This window comes from Hemicordylus capensis, chromosome 3 (assembly GCF_027244095.1).
Source record: "Hemicordylus capensis ecotype Gifberg chromosome 3, rHemCap1.1.pri, whole genome shotgun sequence".
Lineage (NCBI taxonomy): Eukaryota > Metazoa > Chordata > Lepidosauria > Squamata > Cordylidae > Hemicordylus > Hemicordylus capensis.
This window is the reverse complement of record NC_069659.1, coordinates 288,105,238-288,123,535: the sequence shown is the minus strand read 5'-3', so window position 1 is coordinate 288,123,535 and position 18,298 is coordinate 288,105,238. Positions and strand designations below refer to the sequence as shown.

The 18,298-nt window shown below is 50.7% G+C and overlaps 1 protein-coding gene and 1 long non-coding RNA gene across 4 annotated transcripts in view; one reads left to right on the top strand and one right to left on the bottom strand.

Moving 5' to 3' along the window:
* LOC128349378 (uncharacterized) overlaps positions 1 to 12,312 on the bottom strand; it is a 30,726-nt gene extending 18,414 nt beyond the window's left edge. Inside the window, exons 1-2 of one of the 2 annotated variants that reach the window (XR_008318783.1) lie at positions 11,099 to 12,312; positions 3,271 to 3,445 (exon numbers count right to left, since the gene is read on the bottom strand). This is a non-coding gene — a long non-coding RNA (uncharacterized LOC128349378). The remainder of the gene's footprint in view (positions 1 to 3,270; positions 3,446 to 11,098) is intronic. The other variant, XR_008318782.1, reaches the window with a different exon arrangement.
* Positions 12,313 to 12,773: 461 nt separating this feature from the next.
* Positions 12,774 to 18,298, top strand: part of HPSE2 (heparanase 2 (inactive)) — a 218,611-nt gene continuing 213,086 nt past the window's right edge. Inside the window, exons 1-2 of one of the 2 annotated variants that reach the window (XM_053305553.1) lie at positions 12,774 to 13,523; positions 14,432 to 14,589. In XM_053305553.1, the coding sequence (XP_053161528.1) occupies positions 13,264 to 13,523; positions 14,432 to 14,589 (418 nt within the window). In that variant the 5' untranslated portion in view covers positions 12,774 to 13,263. The remainder of the gene's footprint in view (positions 13,524 to 14,431; positions 14,590 to 18,298) is intronic. The other variant, XM_053305552.1, reaches the window with a different exon arrangement.

Below are 18,298 nucleotides of genomic sequence, written 5' to 3'. Positions count from 1 at the left end.
GGGTTTCCTTGGTGCAGATTGAATGATGCTCTGCCTTACACCTCTTTTCCACTGCCCGCCATGTATGTCCGTTAATACTCAAGGAGGCCTTTCATGAGGTGGTTGCCTCAGGCACAGGCATGAGGAAGGACTCCCGGGCAATAAGCGCCACCCCATCATCACCACCACTAGGAGTGTGCTAGCTGGCTGGATTTGAGCTGGGCTCAATGTAGATCCAGCCCAGTTTGACAGGTTCAATGGTCATGCAAATGCCCTCTGTGCTTGTGGAGGTTACTAAAATGGCCCCTGTGCATGTGCAGAAGCCCAAACTGAGCCGCTGGCAGCCAGGGGCATAGCTATAATTGAATGAAAGTGTTCAAAGAACACGGGCCCCCAGTTCCTGAGGGCCCTCCAGCTCCATCCCTCCCTATTTTCTTCATTGGCAGCCCTGGTTACTCTGGGGGAGGCTGGCGGGGGTGGGGGGGAGCTGTTGCTGCCCCTGTTGCACCCCCCCGCCCGCTGCAGCTTCTACTTGTAAGTACTAAATTACTCCCACCCCCTCTAAGTTTAGGGAATCCCCCCTGCCCCTTTACTGGTAAAGGAGAATCCTCATCAGATTCCCCTTTACCAGTAGAGCTCTGAGCCAGTCCGAATTTGTTCAGTGATCTTACCAGACTGGGTCCGGTTTGACCGGTATAAAAACCAAGCTAGGCTGAGTAGGATCAAATCCGGCCTAGATACGAACCAAACTGGCCTGGCTGGTTCTGTGCACATCCCTAACCATCACCACCACCACATTTACATCCACTGGCAGGGGGAGGAAGTGACATTTTGTCTTTCAACTCAAGCAGCAAAATTTCTTGGATCACTCCAGGTAGTTTCCATGAGAGAGCTAAACAGCTTCTACAGTCCTCCAGGTATACTCATCACCCCATTCCTAACTTCTTGTGCTGTGGAGTCAGTGTCAGCTCGTGGCGACCACAGAGCCATATGGTTTCTTTGGTAGAATACAGGAGGGGTTTACCATTGCCATCTCCCATGCAGTATGAGATGATGCCCTTCAGTATCTTCCTATATCGCTGCTGCCTGATATAGGTGTTTCCCATAGTCTGGAAAACATACTAGCGGCGATTTGAACCAGCAACCTCTTGCTCCCTAGTCAAGTTACTTCCCCACTGCGCCATTAGGAGGCTTCTTGTGCCCTCCCTCAAATAGGATTTCTCTGCAAAGGCTTTGGGACAACTGGGTCCCGATGGAGCTCTCAGCAAGGCTGCAGTCAGTAACGCAGCTTTGCCAGGAGGGTCTGTGGGCAGAGTGGGTTCCTCTCATTCCATCGGGGCCTTGGGAACCAGGTTCCGTGCAAAGGTTTTCTCCAGCACACACTGCTGCACTTAATTTAACTTGCCTTCGCTGAAGAGGCCAATGCAAGGCTGGGCTGCTCTGTGAGATCCTGCACGATCTGACGCCACATCCTGCCTGGGCCCTGCTTTCCTCCCCCTTCACCCGGCCTGGTTTTCATAGAGCTGAGAAGAGAAATGGGGGAAGACACTTTCCCCCAGCATTCTCTATTTATCTCAAATGAGGCAAGAAGGCTCCATCAGCCTGTTTGAAACAGTATCTGGAGCCGAGCTGGGCTGTGAGTGCCACTTCATCAAAGGCCAGGCAAGAGACTCCACTGGGGCAGAAGCCCACGGGCCTGATGGTGCCTTTATAATGTGCAGGATTCACTTACATCATCTGCTTTCTGTAAATCTCTTTCCCTCACATGGCTTCCCAGCCTGGCCCAGCCATCATGGCCAAGCACCTATCAACAGCCTTTGAATTAACTTGTACCTCACAGTAAGCCCAGACTGCGGCATGGGTGGGAATGGAAAATCATGGGGGAAATGACACCTACCAGACAAACTTTTGAATTTCAGAGGGCAATCATGTAAACATACTGGACATGATGCAGCCCAATTAAGCATGTTTTGAGACTCATTGATTCCAACAGGAGAGACGGAGTTGTGTGCTTAATTCTCTCATCAGAACCAATGAGACTTTGTGTGTGTGTGTGTGTGTGTGTGTGTGTGTGTGTGTGTGTGTGTGTGTGTAAAACCAGTCTTGTTGGAGCCACATATCTAATACATTGGGATGTGATCAACAAAAGATATTTGTGGACTGGGGTGATCATTGTACTTTCAGTTGGGATGTGAGATCATTGTACTTACCTTCAGTAGTTAGCTACATGCAACTTTTTAAAAGTTCAAGAATATAAAGCTTTTTCACAGCTGCAAGGAAAAGACCAAAAGTGAAATCCTTATAAGGAAGCTGTTACATCCAGTGGATGAGAGAGAGAGAGAGAGAGAGAGAGAGAGAGAGAGAGAGAGAGAGGTATGATCAAGCTCTTACAATGCAGTACCTGCCTGCAGCCTGATCCTATGCATGATGCACAATTGGTAGGAAGTCTCACAAATGATTCCCATGTAATGTCCATAAATCCTGACAAGGAAGTGAGTTCTTATTTCCAAGTAAACAATACACTTCCCTTGGGATAGGAGAGCCACTAAAATTAGTGACAGGTAGTTGAGCTGGTCCATTTAATTAAGAAAACAAAATCCCAAATTCCAAGTAGGTAAATTACTTTATTAGGACTAACAAAAACATCACAAAATAGTGAGCAAGCTTTTGACCTTGATAGCAACTCAAACACTTGCTCACTGCTTTGTGACATTTTTGCTGGTCGTAATAAAGGTTAGATCTGCATTAATAAATTATTTATTATTATTATTATTATTATTATTATTATTATACTTATTTTTACACTTATAGCCCGCTCTTCCTCTGAGGAGCTCAGATGGTTATTTTTATCCTCACAACATCCCTGTGAGGTATGTTAGGCTGAGAGATACACAACTGACCTAGAGTCACCCAGTGAGTTTCATGGTTGAATGGAGAAACTCCTCGTTTCATGGTTGAATGGGGATTCAAACTTGGGTCTTCCAGTCAACACTCTTAACTACTACACTCTGCTGGCTCTTATTTCTTATCTTATCTTATCTTATTTCTGTGATGGGGATTGTACAAGGGTTAGCCTTCATACAGTGGAGACAGTCAGCCTGCCATTGGGTCATCTTGGGTATGATCCAGTCAAAGTTAAGCAGAGTTCCTTGGGTATAAGTGGGGAGAATTGCTGAGCACTTGGCTCACTCTCCCACTGAAGACAATGAGGGAGGAAAGTGCTACACTTTGGCTGGATCATGCCTGTGGGCTTTCAGAGGATATATTACAGCAAATAAGAAGAGATCATACCAATGCATTTTTTAAAAATACGAGCCTCCAATCCACAGACTAGAGTCCGCTTCATCAGAAGCATCTGAGGAAATGGGATGGAATTCACGAAGCTTTGTGCCACAATTCATCTGTTCGTCTTCAACATGCTACAAGTTTCTTTGCTGTTTTTGCTGCTACAAACACACCGACTCTTCTGGAAGTGAATACAGTGGTGTATTTTAATTAAAGTATCCTCAAAAATAATTGGTATAACATCAGGATGGAAACATGGCTTCACTTAAGAAGTAATGGATTTATAGTGTGTGCAATTTATTTATTTTTAAATTTCTATACCGCCTTCCATTAAAATAATCTCAAGGCGGTTTACAAAACATTCAATAATATAAAACCATAAAAACTACAAATAAGAATTAAAAAGCAATATAAAAATACAAATCTAATTAAAAGTTTAAAAACCATGTACAATGATACAAAGCGGCAGCAAATGAAACAACATCTCATTTAAAAGCCTGGGTAAAAAGCCAAGATTTTACTTGCTTTCTAAAAACTGTGCTGGAGACTGGGGAGCAGAGGCCCACCGGGCATTCTAAGCATTCTAAAGTCTGGGGTCAATGACTGAGAAGGCCCTGTCCCACCTACAGGACAGGTGAACCTCCCCCATTGTGGCACTGGAGCAGGGTTGCCTCTGATGACCTCGTGGAGCGGGCAGAAACCCTTGGGAGCAGGCGGTCCTTCAGGTAGCCAGAGCCCGAACTGTGCAATGCCTTGTACAAAACTTAATATCCTATCTCAAAGGTGCAGACAAGGCAAACTTGAAGAACCTCACTTAAACTGGGGTGACAGAGAAAAGACACTTTTTGTGGGGAGGAATATGTTTTGACCTTTGAAGATATGAGTTATTAGGTTGGGGGGAGTTCAGTAAAATGAGGAGAGAAACTCCTCAAATGCTTGGCAGGAGGGCCTGCTCTGCCCTGCAAGTGTTTTGGTATGTTCCAGAAGAACCACAATGTTGTCTGACAAGTTATCCAAGGCTCCTGGAGGGGGAAGCCTCTTGGAAGAGGGAAGGGCTCCTTTATGGCCCACCTTTCCATCTCAAGGCGATTTACAATCCAAAATTAAATATGTGGTAGAAATCTGCCTGCCTGCCTGCCTGCCTGTCTCTCGAGCGAGAATGGCTAAAATCAAATAGGTGAGAAGCTGAGAATCCAGCGATAGAGAATGGTTGGGCAATATGTGCCAGGCGCTTAATTCTGTCTCACACATTAATGGGGCGCTGGTGAGTGGATGGTGACGTTGATAATACTGACATGGTTGTTAACTTTTGCTGTTTATTGCTGTATTTATACAAAGAAAACAGCAACAAACTGTAGTAAAAATAAATAAATAAATAAATAAAATAAATCTACACCCACTAAAACCATTTACCTGTTACTATGATTTTTAAAATTGAATGTTTTTGATATTTCAAATAAAACCATCTGCCTAAAACCAGCCCGGCCAGGCGGACACACATCTTCATCAGTCATCAGGGAGCCTTTTAGCGTTCCAGTTCACGTTTGACAAGACTTTCTGAGAGGGTGGGCGAAGGGTGAAGAGAGAGTCCTGATACCATCTTTAGGGCGGAGGCGTTTAGTGGTCTTGGAATTCGACAAATTTATTTCCCAGATAAGAAAACCTCAGACAAACTGGAGTTGCCAGATCAAAATATACAAAATCGAAAAACACTCTGGAACAGCAAATAAGGGATTTATTTGCTATAAACAGAGGGCAGAGGCCAGTCTTAACAGAAACCTAACATTTACGCAGCTGAAATCCAATAACGCTGTTTCCAAAATCCCTACAGCGCATTCTCTTGGTTTTTCAGGGATGCTTCCATGCTACGCCGAAAGCAAGTACAAATGGATTATTTTGGAAACTCGCCCTAGGGACAACTAGCGGCGGCCGGGGTGGTGGTTCTAGGAAGCCAAGATGGTTCTGCTTTCCGGATACCCTTTGGGGTCCGTCGACTGGAAAAGCTGTATTGGCCGTCCAAGGACAGTGTACAACGCGGGAATGGGGACACCCGAAGGCTGGGGGAAGTGTTGCTGGGGTGGGGGTGGGGACTACTTTCCCTACTGCTTCTTCTCCCTCAGTTTCTTGGGGCACACCGGGATGTGCGTGTGTTGGGAACAATCACAGATTTTCAGCCAATTTCTGTAGCTTTTCCGGGGGCGCGGGATCACATCAGCATGCGAATAGTGTCTGTGTAATGCTCCTAAATTCAGTTCGGGCCGAGCGCTGGTTTTGGTGAGAATTTTGCAGATTTTCTTGCCCGCGCAATTCGGACCACAGACTCCACTCCGTCCGCGCTTCTCGTAATCGGCTGGGTCCGCCATCGATCAAAGAAGCGCTTGGATGGAGTGTCTGGTCTGCGGCAGCGGCGCCTTTGAGAGAATGCCTTTGCCTTTGCATCTCTCCCGCCGCCGCAGCCAGTCCAAAGACTCCCGCCTGAGATCCTGGAAGTGCTACTGCTACACTCAGCGGGATGACGGAATCCAGAGTCGTTGGATCCCCATCCATGTCGCCCTCACAATCGGGGCTTTGCGGGAAGTAAAGTTTCCGGTTTTCACAGTCTCGCCATATTCCCCACGCGCAACGATTGACCACAGTAGGAAGTAGGAACACAAGTTTGCGCTCTTCCAGTTCAGAGAGTGAAATCGGTCGGTGAGATTCGAAGCGCGCTTGAATGATTTCTGCGCCGGATTCGCTCGCTCTGGAAAGTCAATCCCGGTTTAAATGGGATTCCATGCTGTTTTCCTAAACCCGTATTTGATCTCCGCTCACGCTGCTTAAGTCTGGATTTTGCGGCAGACGATCGAAATGTCTAACGACACTAAGGTTAATGGGGTTTGGGGAGGGGGGAGGACCCACTAGATTCTCTGCAGTTGAGGGCGCTAGTGGAAATTGGGGTGTCTTGGAGGGAGAAGAGGCAGGGAACCTTTCGACCTCTCACCTCTGGAGCCTAACTGAACACTCACTCCCCGCTCCCCAGGTTTACACTCAAATTCCCTCACAGATTCTGATCGTTCCCCCTTAAAACGGATCTGTGCTCGCGGCTCTGTGTATGTGTGTGTTGGTTAAATGGACTAGAAACTGACGAGTCCTTTCTCTTTTGCGTGTCTGCTAGGGACCTTCTACGGGAATGAGGGTAGAGAGACAGTTCGATCCCTTCCGGGAGAGGAAGACCATCGCGAGAGGAAGAAAGTCTGCCCGCAGATGTGGTGGTGGACGCGAATTTGCTAGACCGGAATAGGAATCTCGGTGGTTGATCCTGAAATGAGCACTGTGTGATAATTTGACCCGAGAGGTGCAGGAAATTTGCAAAGAATGTTACCTGTTGAGCTGTAAAGTCATGTTTACACAGAAGTAAGTCCCACTCAGTTCAATGGGAATTTTACTCCGCGGTAAACGTGTTAGGACTGCAGCCTTAAAACTATCGTGGTTTGTACAGTGTATACTCCTATAGGTGTTGATGATGAAATGTAAACGCAGACACACCCCCCCCCAACGTCCGAGGAGCTCCCCGCTCCTTTTCCTGAACTTCTCCCGCCAAACCTGGAAACCCATATCTTCCATGTTTCTCCCCTGCAAAGGTGTCTTTCGTCTCCGCCAAACATTTTTAAAGTGAGGAATTACTCCTCAGGCCATCTGCACCCCTGCACAGGGGGCTCGTCCTCACGTACATGGTCACTACTTGATGACTGCAGCAACAGCAAGTGAGGAGTCAGTGTGTGAATAGACCATCGTGGATCTAACACCACAGATCAGAACTTCCGTATCACCTCTGTGGTGTAGTGGCTAGAGTGCTGGACTAGGACGGGGAGACCCGAGTTCAAATCCCCTTTCAGCCATGATACTTGCTGGGTGACTCTGGGCCAGTCACTTCTCTCTCAGCCTAACCTACTTCACAGGGTTGTTGTGAGGAGAAACTTAAGTATGTAGTACGCCGCTCTGGGCTCCTTGGAGGAAGAGAGGGATATAAAAGTAAAATCATCATCATCATCACCTCCAACACCAGGCTTTTACAGTGGAGTACTATTCACACGTGTCTTTGTCAGACATCAAGTGGGTCCTGATAAGGGAGCAGAGAAATCGAGTGATGTCTCTGCATATGGGAACCTAACCTGCCCCTTTTGAAATGCGCCTGCGAGCAGCCGCACGGCCAGGGGGCGCTCAATACCCAGCGGCCACACCTAGAGCAATGTCAGACACTGCCTGGCATCGGGATCTTTGGGACAGGATGGCAAGCCTCGAGGCGCCGGCTCCGTGCAGGGCGCCTCCTGCTGGCTAGACCCCTCGCCATTGTCTCGCTTCGGCATAGAACCGCCGAAGAACCGGCATAGGGGTAGGACCGGGCTTGAGAGCGCCACAGAGAGTCTGCGATGGGAAGGAAGGCGGGGCGGTGGTGCGAAGCAGATCCTAAAGGTCAAGACAGGGATACAACCTCAGCCTGATCAGTAGCAGCTCTCGTCACCACGGGGCCTTCGTGAAAGAAGAAGCCATTTTTGGAAGGGAGGTATATAAATCAAGTAAACAAACAAACAAACAAACAAACAAACAAACTAAAATAAAAGTGGGGTCCGGGAACCAAGCAAATGCACAACTGGGGGTAATAGTGTAGAACATGTAGATCCTAACTTCATTTGCAAAAAAGCTTTTGTTTCTTTGCTAAAAAAGCTGTCCACGTAGAAGAAAGAGTAGCAGGAGGAAAATACAGGTGTTAAGAACTCGTCTTTCCCCTCCCTCAATATTTATGTTTATAATTCGGAAATGCCACCGGCTCAGTTTCCAAAGAGTGGACCATTATTTGGGGTTAAATCCTGACTTCCCAATTTGCAGTTTATTATTATTTTTATATTTCCCGTTCTAGAGGTTTTGGCCTTGGAGCATGTGTTACCAGTTATGGAAATATCAAAATAATGAATGACAAATTCCGAATTCTGGAGCCATGAATCACAGAGCCCAAACTCAGTATATTGGGAAAGGGCCAGGGAAGTCGAGGAATTATCGGAAGGAAAAGACTTCATTAGGAATTTTGATCGCAGTTTTTGTTTGTTTCCCCATCCACCTTATCTGTGGAGGACATGGATGAGAGAGGTTTTGTGGACAGGCCGTACTTAGCTTTCCGAAAACAGTACATGAGCTCGGATAAATAGTAGTTGTAACAGTAGTAGTAGCACCAGAAGCAGCAGCAAAATCATCATCATCATGAAAAACTCCTTAAAGGCATCGCCTTTAAGAGGGGATGCGATGCCCCTTTCTGGATCCCACAACTGGTTAAGAGATAGGCGGCCAGGACTGGGCAGGCATGAATGGTCAATTGGCCACGAATGTTTGAACCTTTACATTAATGACCTGCAAAGGGAAGTGAATAAGGGGGTGGCAAAAATTTGCAAGCGACCAGATCATTTAAGCCAGCTAAATCTAAAGCAGACAGAAGAAGAATTTCAGACCGGTCGCCTTTCCCTTCAGGAAAGCCAGCACTAGAACAGCAGATGAAATTTACTGTTGCTAAATGTAACATGTAACATGATTTACCTTAGGCGAGGTCGGGGAAACACTAAATCCTCAAGCATAAGTTAAGACGTTATCCGTTTCTACTGAAGTTACTTCCACATCAGGGAATTGGGGTGCAGTTATGTCTGCTCACATTCACGTGCGTGTTTGTACACCGTGTCGGGCGCTGTACACATTTGTGTATAATGGCTGCAGCCAGGTCTTTCAGCCCAATCGCAAGCAAAACTTCCCCGTGAGACTTGCTCCTTAAGAAGACGGTGAAAAGAAGCCCCATAGCGAAACCACTGGGGCTCAGTACCCAGGGAACACGCGAGACAGCAATCGACATTTCTAGGGACAGATCCTTTGTCAACGGAGCTGGGACCACCAAAACGAGGCTGGGACCACCAAAAGAGCAAACATAATATTTGACTACCAGAGGCTTAGCCGTGTTACTCAGTTGCAGCATAAATAAATAAGCAAGCGGCAGCTTATTATCATTTGCAATTATAATATTGTCTTGGATTTATTTTCTCTCGTGGCAACCCTGTGAATCTATTTTCCTTTTCCCCGATGGGCCATTGAGCCCTAAGAGCGTCTCTGCTCCCAAGAAAAAGAGACAACGGGAGAGGAAAAGGTCAAGAAAAGAACAATCGGAAACCCTGGGGCAGGACAGAGAGAAGACTAAAAAGATGTACACTTGCCAACTCTGCAAAAAGGGACAACGAGCGGATATGACTGAACTATATAAAATCAGGACGACTAAAACAAACCGAAGGGGTCCCCGTTATTGCATCTTTCACTTCATCTAGAGTAACTCAGTTCTATGGCATCGGGTTTAAAACAAAGAAGTTGCTTTCTGCAAAGCACACTTTACCTGTGGAACTCTTTGCTACCAGAAACAGTAATGATGATGATAGTTAATTCGACTCTTATTTTTTGCAACGTCCAATTAAATGCATAGTGGATAGGAACTGTCAGCAAACATTCGCTAGGAGAGTCCATGCATCTATTCTAATCTTTAAGGTATTCCTAAGATCTTACATTTCCAGAGACTAGGAGTAAAGAGAGAGCATACTCTTTTGACCCCTCTGCGTTTAAAACTTCCTGAGTGTTCTGGATCTGGACACTGTCAGAGACAGGCTACTGGACTCCATGACACCGTCGGGCTACTGTTGTGAATTTGGAAAGTTCTTCATTGGTGTCAGCTTGAACATAAATACTCGTGAGGGTGGGACAATTGCGGACATCTTCCCTTATTTTCCTGCAAAGCTACGGGCCACGGCCCATTCCTCCCAGAAGCGCTCTTACCCCTGGACTTCGGGCCAAATCCAGGGCCTCCACGCACCCCCTGGGGACCCTCAAATCCTCTTCGGTCTGTCCCAGGTGGTGTGGTTTGTGCATTCAGAAACCTGCTTTTTAAAATAATGATGCTTAACTCGCGTGGGGAGGGAGCGCCTCCAAAGGCCTTTAGGTCCAGGCTCCAAAATTACCTAGGTGCCCCTCTGATTCCTCCTCTCCCCTGCCTCCCCCCAAGCCCTAAATTTTCTCCCGGCATCTTTCTTAACGACCCACTACAAAGAGCACAAGTCTTCACTCCCCTCGTCTACTGAGTTATTCAAATAAGTAACCAAACCATACATAATACACAGCATTTCTCTCCGCCCCCAATCTATTTAAAGCTATGGCTAAAGCCTCACTCCTCTCTCTCTTCCAAGTCCAACTGGAACCAACCCCCCGCCCCACCCGAAGAATCGCGCCCACAGAGTGCACATACCGAGTGAATATTTTCACATGACGAACCTTGATACTTTGGAAACATTCTATATTCAGGTGAAGATCGGGGTCTTTATTTGTCCAATCAACTAAAAGTTATCCATACAGGAATGTTGGTATCTGGGATTTTGCAGAGGCTTAAGGAGGACGCAACATGCCTTTCCTTCATGGCTCCATAACATTGTGAGGCCGTAATCCTGTCATTTAGAAATTAGTTCCAATGGGCTAGTTAGAGCTTATTTCAGAATAAACATAGGATGTCTGTGGGGGTTCCCATTGTCCTTTCCTTAACGATAATCTCTTCTTATATTTTCAAAGAAACGTGCTGTGGATTGCGCAGCGACGGACCCAGTTCACACCAAAAGCCCCAACAGTGTTAGCGAAGTTTACTCTCGAGTAAACGCGTTTCGGTATAGCCGCGGGAAATGCGCACTTGTCCCCCCCCCCGCTTCGCATACCAAGAGGAGGGAAGAGGGTCAAAATATATGTTTAATGCTGCACTCAGAGCTTGGCTTGGGAGAACGTTGAGACTTACTTCAGGGTAAACACGAACAGGAATCCGGCGCCACCACCAGCAGGCCTGAGATAACGGAGAAGATCCAGCCCTTTTCGGTCAGCAGTTGCCAGTTCTGGCTTGACTGAAGCCCCAAGCAGCGAGGCTGGGCGGGGTGGGAAGAGGCGGGAGTTGTGCGCAGCGTCCCTTTTGTTTTAGCCTGATTTTACGGGAACGGGTGAAAGCCAATAAAGATATAGAGGCTGCTGCTGCTGCAGTGTTAAAAGGCTTCGCCTGCTGCTCCAAGCAGAGGAAGAAGTTCGCGAAAGAAGCGCGGAGGGGCAAGGCTAGTGGAAGTGCCTTCTCCTGAGGAGAAAGAGAAGATTCCGTCCCTTTGGAGTAGGCGCGACCCCCGTGGAACCGAGGGCTTTCACCGCTGGGACACCCGACGCTGGGCTGGGAGGATCCCTTCATTCCTGGGTCTAATACTAGACGGTTCAAGTCCTGGCATAAAGATAAGCCTTTCCTAGCCCGGGTTGCGGGGGAGGGGCAGATCCTGCCCACTTGATGAGCACCCTGGTTGATATTATGAGGAAAATCACTGGAAGTAGTCCCATTCAAACTAAAAGAACAATTCAGGCCTAACTGGTCCTTTTCATTTCAGTGGGACTACTTTGAGTACTTGCTTCATTGTGTCAGCCCCGATCCTAACCATATTTCCTCGCTTTGCGGCTTATTACGAATTCACACTATGCTCAGGATTCCAGTGTAACTCTCGCCCATGTCTCCAGGAAAGGCCTAGGAGGCCCAGTTTGGAGCTCGGATGTTGCTCAGAAAAGGGGATCAGCCAGGCCCCCTTCTACAGGGTCTCCCTGCAAGTATCAGAGGGAAAGATGCCAAATCTCCCCTTCATCTAAACTCCAGGTGGGACTGGAAGATCTTTCAGGATGGGAAGGGATTGATGTTAGGCATCCTCATTTCTCTACCCAGCCGCTCCTCACAACACTCCCTGGCCCCAGAAGAACCCCTATGTTAAGGGCCTCCTCGGCCTCCTCTGAGCGGTCTCTGGCTCATGCCAAGCGGAAGGGCCCCAGGAGAGGTTCACTAGGAAAGGCTGGAAGCCCCTCCGTGACAACGGAGGTGCGCTGCGCTCCAAGCAGAAGGAAGCGGTCTTCGCCGATCTTTCCCTCGCTGTCTGGAAGAAATTGCCCTCTCCGTCGAGGAAAAGGAGCCCTCCCGGTCTGGCAGTTAGACTGACTCACCCGCTGGGTCTGCACGGGTTTTTCTTCCAGAACACAGCCGCAGAAGACCCTCGCTTTCTTGCCCGCAGGGCATGCCTTCTTTCAGCGCAGCTGGAGCGCTTCCTTGCTGGCCTCCCGCGCCGGTGGGTGTGCTTCTTGGGTCGCAGGTCCTGGCACTGAGAGCTGCAGCGGCTGGGCTGTTGCTGCTCTCTCCCTGGCCGCCCCCAGGTCCCGCGGTCCTGCCGCTGGATTTTCGGTTGCTGCCGAGCCAGAGTCCAGAAGAGCCTGAGACGGGCAGGGATGGTCGTGCGAGCAGATCGCCCCCTCCCCTCTCCAGCAGGCGCTTGGCGATCTCTTCTTCGCGGGTTCTGTTCCCAGAGGTTTGCGTCCTGGAGAAGGGGGAGAGAGAGGCGCCCCATCTGGAGGGAGGCAGGCGCGCGCGGGGGGGGGGGGGGGGCCTCCCGTTCATCTCCGGCTCGGTGCGGCTCCTCTTGCAAAGCGAGCTTGCTGGCAACGGCGGGGATGGGCGGCCTCCCTCTGGGCAGGCGAGGAGAGGGAAGAGCGAGGAGGGCAGCCTCCTTCCCTTCCTCCACCCCCCCCCCAGCCCTGTGGCTGGAGCAGGCCTGGCCCCTCGGGGGAGCCCGGGCCGAGAGGGTTAACTCAGGAGCGACTCCCCTTTACCTTCCCCGCAGCGAACATGTCCGCAGGCAGCGGCGGCGGCGGCTCTTCCAGGGGCGGCGCTGGTGAACAAGGCGTCTTGGCACGGGCCCCGGGGAAGGCTGGTCAGGGGCGTGAGCTCCCCTCTCCCACCAGCACCAGCAGATTTGGGGGGGGGAGGAGGAGGGGGAGGGAAAACAAGGCAGCGCGCCCCCCGCGCTTTGCACTCCGGACAATTAGCCGCCCGTGACTGGCTGTGCCCGGCGCGGGACGACTTAATTGGGGAGCCCCCCTCGGCCTCGGCCCAGCATGCCCTGCCCCAGCGCTGGCCCTCCCGGCTTCCTGGCCCTCTTGGCCCCTGGGCTGGCGCTGCTGGCGCACCTCTCCCTTCCCTCGCAGGCCGGGGTGAGGCGCCTGCCCGCCGGCACCAGCCCTCAGGGCGCACCGGGCAGGACACTCATCCTCCTGGACGTGAGCACCAGGAGCCCCCTCCGCGTCACCAGCGAGAACTTCCTGTCGCTCCAGCTGGACCCCTCCATCCTCCACGACGGCTGGCTGGACTTCCTCAGGTAAGGGGCGCCCCCCAAGTGCCCCCGCAACCCTCATGGTCCCCGCTGGCTGCCCTCTGCCTCCGCGGGGCTCTCGCGGCGTCGCCCACCCCACCCCCCGGCCCCGCACAGCCGTGGCTGGGTCTGGAGGCCGGGCCATGGTTCCCATTAAGATGCACATGTTTTCGCAAGGGAGGCAGCAGCATCCCGGAGACACAGCGCTGCTCCGAAAGCCTCGGGACTTGCCCGCTCTCGCTCGGGAGGGGGAGCTGCTGCCCCAAGGAGGCCTGGAGCGCGGTGGCGGAGCAGAGGCTGCCAGCCGACTCGGGGCCCTTCCCGGGGCTGTCGCGCTGCGTCCCTCTTTCCTGCTTGCTCCGGTGACTCCGGGCCAGGCAGCCGAACAGTGGCGGCAGGGAGCGGGGTGGGAGCCGAGGAACGGCCGCGCGGGGCTCCATACTAGCCAGGAGGGCCGCCCCCCGTGCCACCCGGGGCGAAAGAGAGCCCTTGTATGAATCCCAGGACAAGGAGGGGTTGCTGCTGCTAAGCCCCGCTCCGTGCGCTCCCGAGGTTTGCGCTGCCCGGCAGCACCGATCCAGCAGGGGGAAGAGCGCAGGCTGCAACCGCGGAGGACGGTGCCAGAGGCCACCGGCTGCCGGCTGCATCTCCCTGCGCCTTTCCCCGAGTCTCCTGGGTGGCTGGGGAAGGTGACCCGTGGCCCCGATGACCCTCTCCCCGGGATCATGGCCGCAGTGGGAACTCGGGACACGCCGACAGGTAGCTGCCGGCGGCGGGAGCAGAACGCGCCTCCGTCGGCGAGCTTTCTTCGTGCCGCCTTGGTGGGCACAGGAGCCGCGATGGCGGCACCCCCGCCCAGGTTGGCTGCCCAGGCCGGGCTGGCTCCCCCGCTCACTCCGCCTGCTTCTGTGCAGCTCCCGGCGCCTGGTGACCCTGGCCCGTGGCCTGGCGCCCGCTTTCCTCCGCTTCGCCGGCAAGAGGACCGACTTCTTGCAGTTCCAGAACGTCAAGAACCCCGCCAAGAGCCGCGGCGGACCCGGGCCGGACTACTACCTCAAGAACTACGAGGACGGTGAGAGCCCGGCCGCCGGGCAGGGCGCGCGGGGGGAGGTAGCTGAAGGATCCCGACGAGGTGGCCCGACCGGAGGAGAGGCGGCGGCGGGAGGGGAGTCCAAGGGTGGAGGGAGAGACCCAGTAAGACCGCGGAGGTGGAAAAGCGATGCTGGCAGGCCGATGGGCAAAGGGGACTTTTGGGTGCCGATGGGCAAAGGGGACTTTTGGCATTTAGTTCGGATTCAGGAACCCGACCTACAAGGCGGCTCGACGGCTGGTACTTCTGTGTCGCTTTCCTCCTCCTTCCTGCTGCGGCCAGTGACTGAGCCCGACAGGTGACAGTTTTAGCACATAGTCTCTCTCCGCACCTGATGCCTGATCAGAAGAACCGTCCTTGTAGGAGGACGCAGGAGGCGGCGACGAACAAGCTCTCCCTCCCAAGAGTTTGGTCGTCCGTGTGGGCTCCAGGTCAGGTCTCCGAGACAGGAAAGAGGAAGGACGCAGAAATCGAAAGATCGCTCTCGGAGGCATTGTCGAGCACGTGGAAGACAAATGGTTGCGTGGCTGGTGGCAAGCGTGGTGGCATTAGGACTCCGCTCCGGGAGTGCTTGCACTTTTGACTGGCTTTGGGTAGGGCGGCGGAGACCGAGAGGCAAAAGCAGTGGTTGGACAGTGCGTGTCTACGAGCTGCTGGGGAGTTAGCTGCGACGAGAGAGGAGGGCAAAGGGGGAGATCGGAGGGGTAAGAACGGCAGACTCGCTTTACGGCATCAGACGGTGTGGTGCAGCACTGTCTTCATCCGTGGGCAGAAAAATGCGGGCGCGGCGCAGATGAGCAGATGAACAAAATGCTGTTCCCGGGGGAGATGAGCAGGTGAGGGCCATCAGAGATATACTGGGCAACATCCAGAGTAAGATACTCATGACTTAGCCCCATTCCCATTAATGAGACTCGCTAGTCATGACTAACTTGTGTCATTATTTCAAGAGTGCTTAGAGATGACCACTAATCTGGATGTCCTCGCCCACTGCCTCTAAGGAGGAGGGTTCAGTTGGTCAAACCAGAAGTGTAGCTATAATTGAGCGGATGGGCTCAAAGAACCGGCCCCCTGCTCATGAGGGCCCCCCCCCAACTCCTGAGGGCCCCCCCCACTCCACCCTTTTCTGTTTTTCTTCATTATCTCCCTCGCTCGGAGGGGCCGCCAGGGAGAGGGGCGAATACGGCCCCCTCGCTTCTAGCTATGCCCCTGGGTCAAACAATCGCGAATTGGTCTCTAAGTCGTTAATTGGCCTAATCCTCTTAAAGTGAGCGGCGATTGGTCTGGCGTGCAAAAGTGCTTCCTCTGCTGCCAGTGCCAGTCGTCCGAGAGAGGGAAGAGTGTAGGGTGTGGAGTGGGCGACCCCAGGAGCCAAGGGCGGGGGAAGAGGTAGTCCTTCCTGATCTCTCCCGAGGCATGGCTGGGTCTGAGGTCTGGGCCCGGGCCTCTCCCCCTTGGATGATCACACGGTACTTTCCTGGCTTTCACCTTTGATTCTTGCACCCACACGTGAGCACTGACCGAGGGAAGGTTCAGCCGAACTCGAAGGCAGGAGTTTGGGGTTCTAAGAAAAGGGCAGAGCCGACATCCAGCAGGCAGGGTGTGTGGCAACATCTCTTCCCGAGAAGCAGAGGAGGATACCCGTGGGGTGGGGGGTAAAACTCAAGCAGGACAGAGAAGCAGGCTTGATTCTCCCATGTCCCGCGCTTAAGTCCCATGTCCGTGATGCTCAGCGAATTAGGGGGATCCTGCTATCCCAGACCTCTACTTGCCTCAACCTAGAATGCAATCATTCAAGTTTTTGGGAGGCTGAAAAGTGTGGTAGTAGCAGTAACTAAGGCAGCCTAGGAGTCATATCCTGCTTTCCTTAAGTGGCTTCCATTCTATCAGCAATCATTACAACAGCCCTGTAAAGTAGGTCAGAAGTGGAGTGATTAACCCAAATGCAGCAGCTCTTGTGCTCACTTCAACAACTGGAACTGGAATATTTAGTTACCAAATCAACAATAAAAGGCCATAGCCTTCCAGATGGCCCTGGGCAGGTTTTCTCTGCCCTCTCTGGTATTAGGGGGCTGCTGCTGCTCCCTTCCACCTCCTGATTATTGGGGGAAGAGTTCCTCAGCCTAGAATTCCTCCTTGTCTGAGAAATGGACTTTCAAAAAAAGGGGGGGGGGGGTAGGAGGAGCATTTTAACAAATATTAAGTATCTCCCTTGCCCCCCCCTGTGATTCATAAGCATCTGCTTAGAGCCAAGACATCAAAACCTTTGCAGCTGAAAGAACCTTTGCTGAACAAACAGGGTTGAGAAGGTTTTCCATGACTGCCCAATTGTCCCAATTATGTTTTTCCTCATTAGAAGCAGCTTTTCTGGCAAAAGATGTTTGATTCTTGCTATGGATTGCTCTTCACTCTCCATATCCCACCCACCCCCGCTTCTGTGTAAATTGCTTTGGGAGAGGTGAGGTGCCCTTTTAACTTCTTTGCAGAGGTGGAATTGCTCCCATTTACTCTGGAGTAATAGCAGAATTATAAATGCTTCCATTTCTAGCCCTGCTTATGTGGGAGGAAAACCCTTGCTGAACAGAGTGGCATTGACTTTCAAATACGAGGACTACTATGGATATTTATAAACTGCCCTTCAACCAAAGTTCTCAAAGAGGTTTACATAGAAAAATAAATAATAAGTAAATAAAATGGTCACCTGTCCCCAAAGGGTTCACAATCTAAAAAGAAACAAAAGGTTGACACCAGGAACAGCCACTGGAGGGATGCTGTACTGGGGTTGGATAGGGCTAGTTGCTCTCCCCCTGCTAAATAAAGAGAATCACCACTTTAAAAAGGTGCCTCTTTGCTCAGTTAGCAGGGGTGACAAATAAACAGGCACAGATAGGGCTGGACTGCAAGAACTGCAAGTCTGAGTTTTTACATCTTGATCCTAAACACCTTAGGAAGAAGTTATGCCCTACCCTAAATACTGGTTTTAGTTGAACTCGGGTCCAGGCAAGTAGCATATTTAGGAAGATTACTTTTCTTGGGATTTAGTATTTTCACACGGACTGACTAATTACTACAATAAAATCGGAGCTGATCTCTGTCTAAGGAAGTTCCTTATGCCTGAAGGCTTTGGTGGAAGCCATCTACACAACTTTCTTGACTCAGGGAATTATTATTATTTATTTACACAAATAATAATAATATTATTATTTTATTTTATTTTATTTTATTCTACATATTTTTATACCACCCAAAACGTACATCTCTGGGTGGTTTACAATTAAAAACAACATTAAAACATTAGTTAAAAACAAAAAACAAGAAATTTAAAACAACAATTTAAAAATTTTAAAACAAAATTCTAAAACAACATTAAAAACAATCAAAACAGTATCAGTTAAAAACCTGGGTGAACAGATGCATCTTTAAAGACTTTTTAAAAATTGTCAGAGATGGGGAGGCTCTTATTTCACTAGGGAGCACATTCCAAAGCCTTGGGGCAGCAACGGAGAAGGCCCGTCCCTGAGTAGCCACCAGACGAGCCGAGCCAGTGGCAAATGCAAACGGACCTCTCCTGATGATCTCAAAGGGCGGTGGGGTTCATAACGAAGAAGATGTTTGCTTAAATACCCAGGGCCCAAGCTGTTTAGGGCTTTATAGGTTATAACCAACAGCGTGTATTTTGTCTGGAAACATA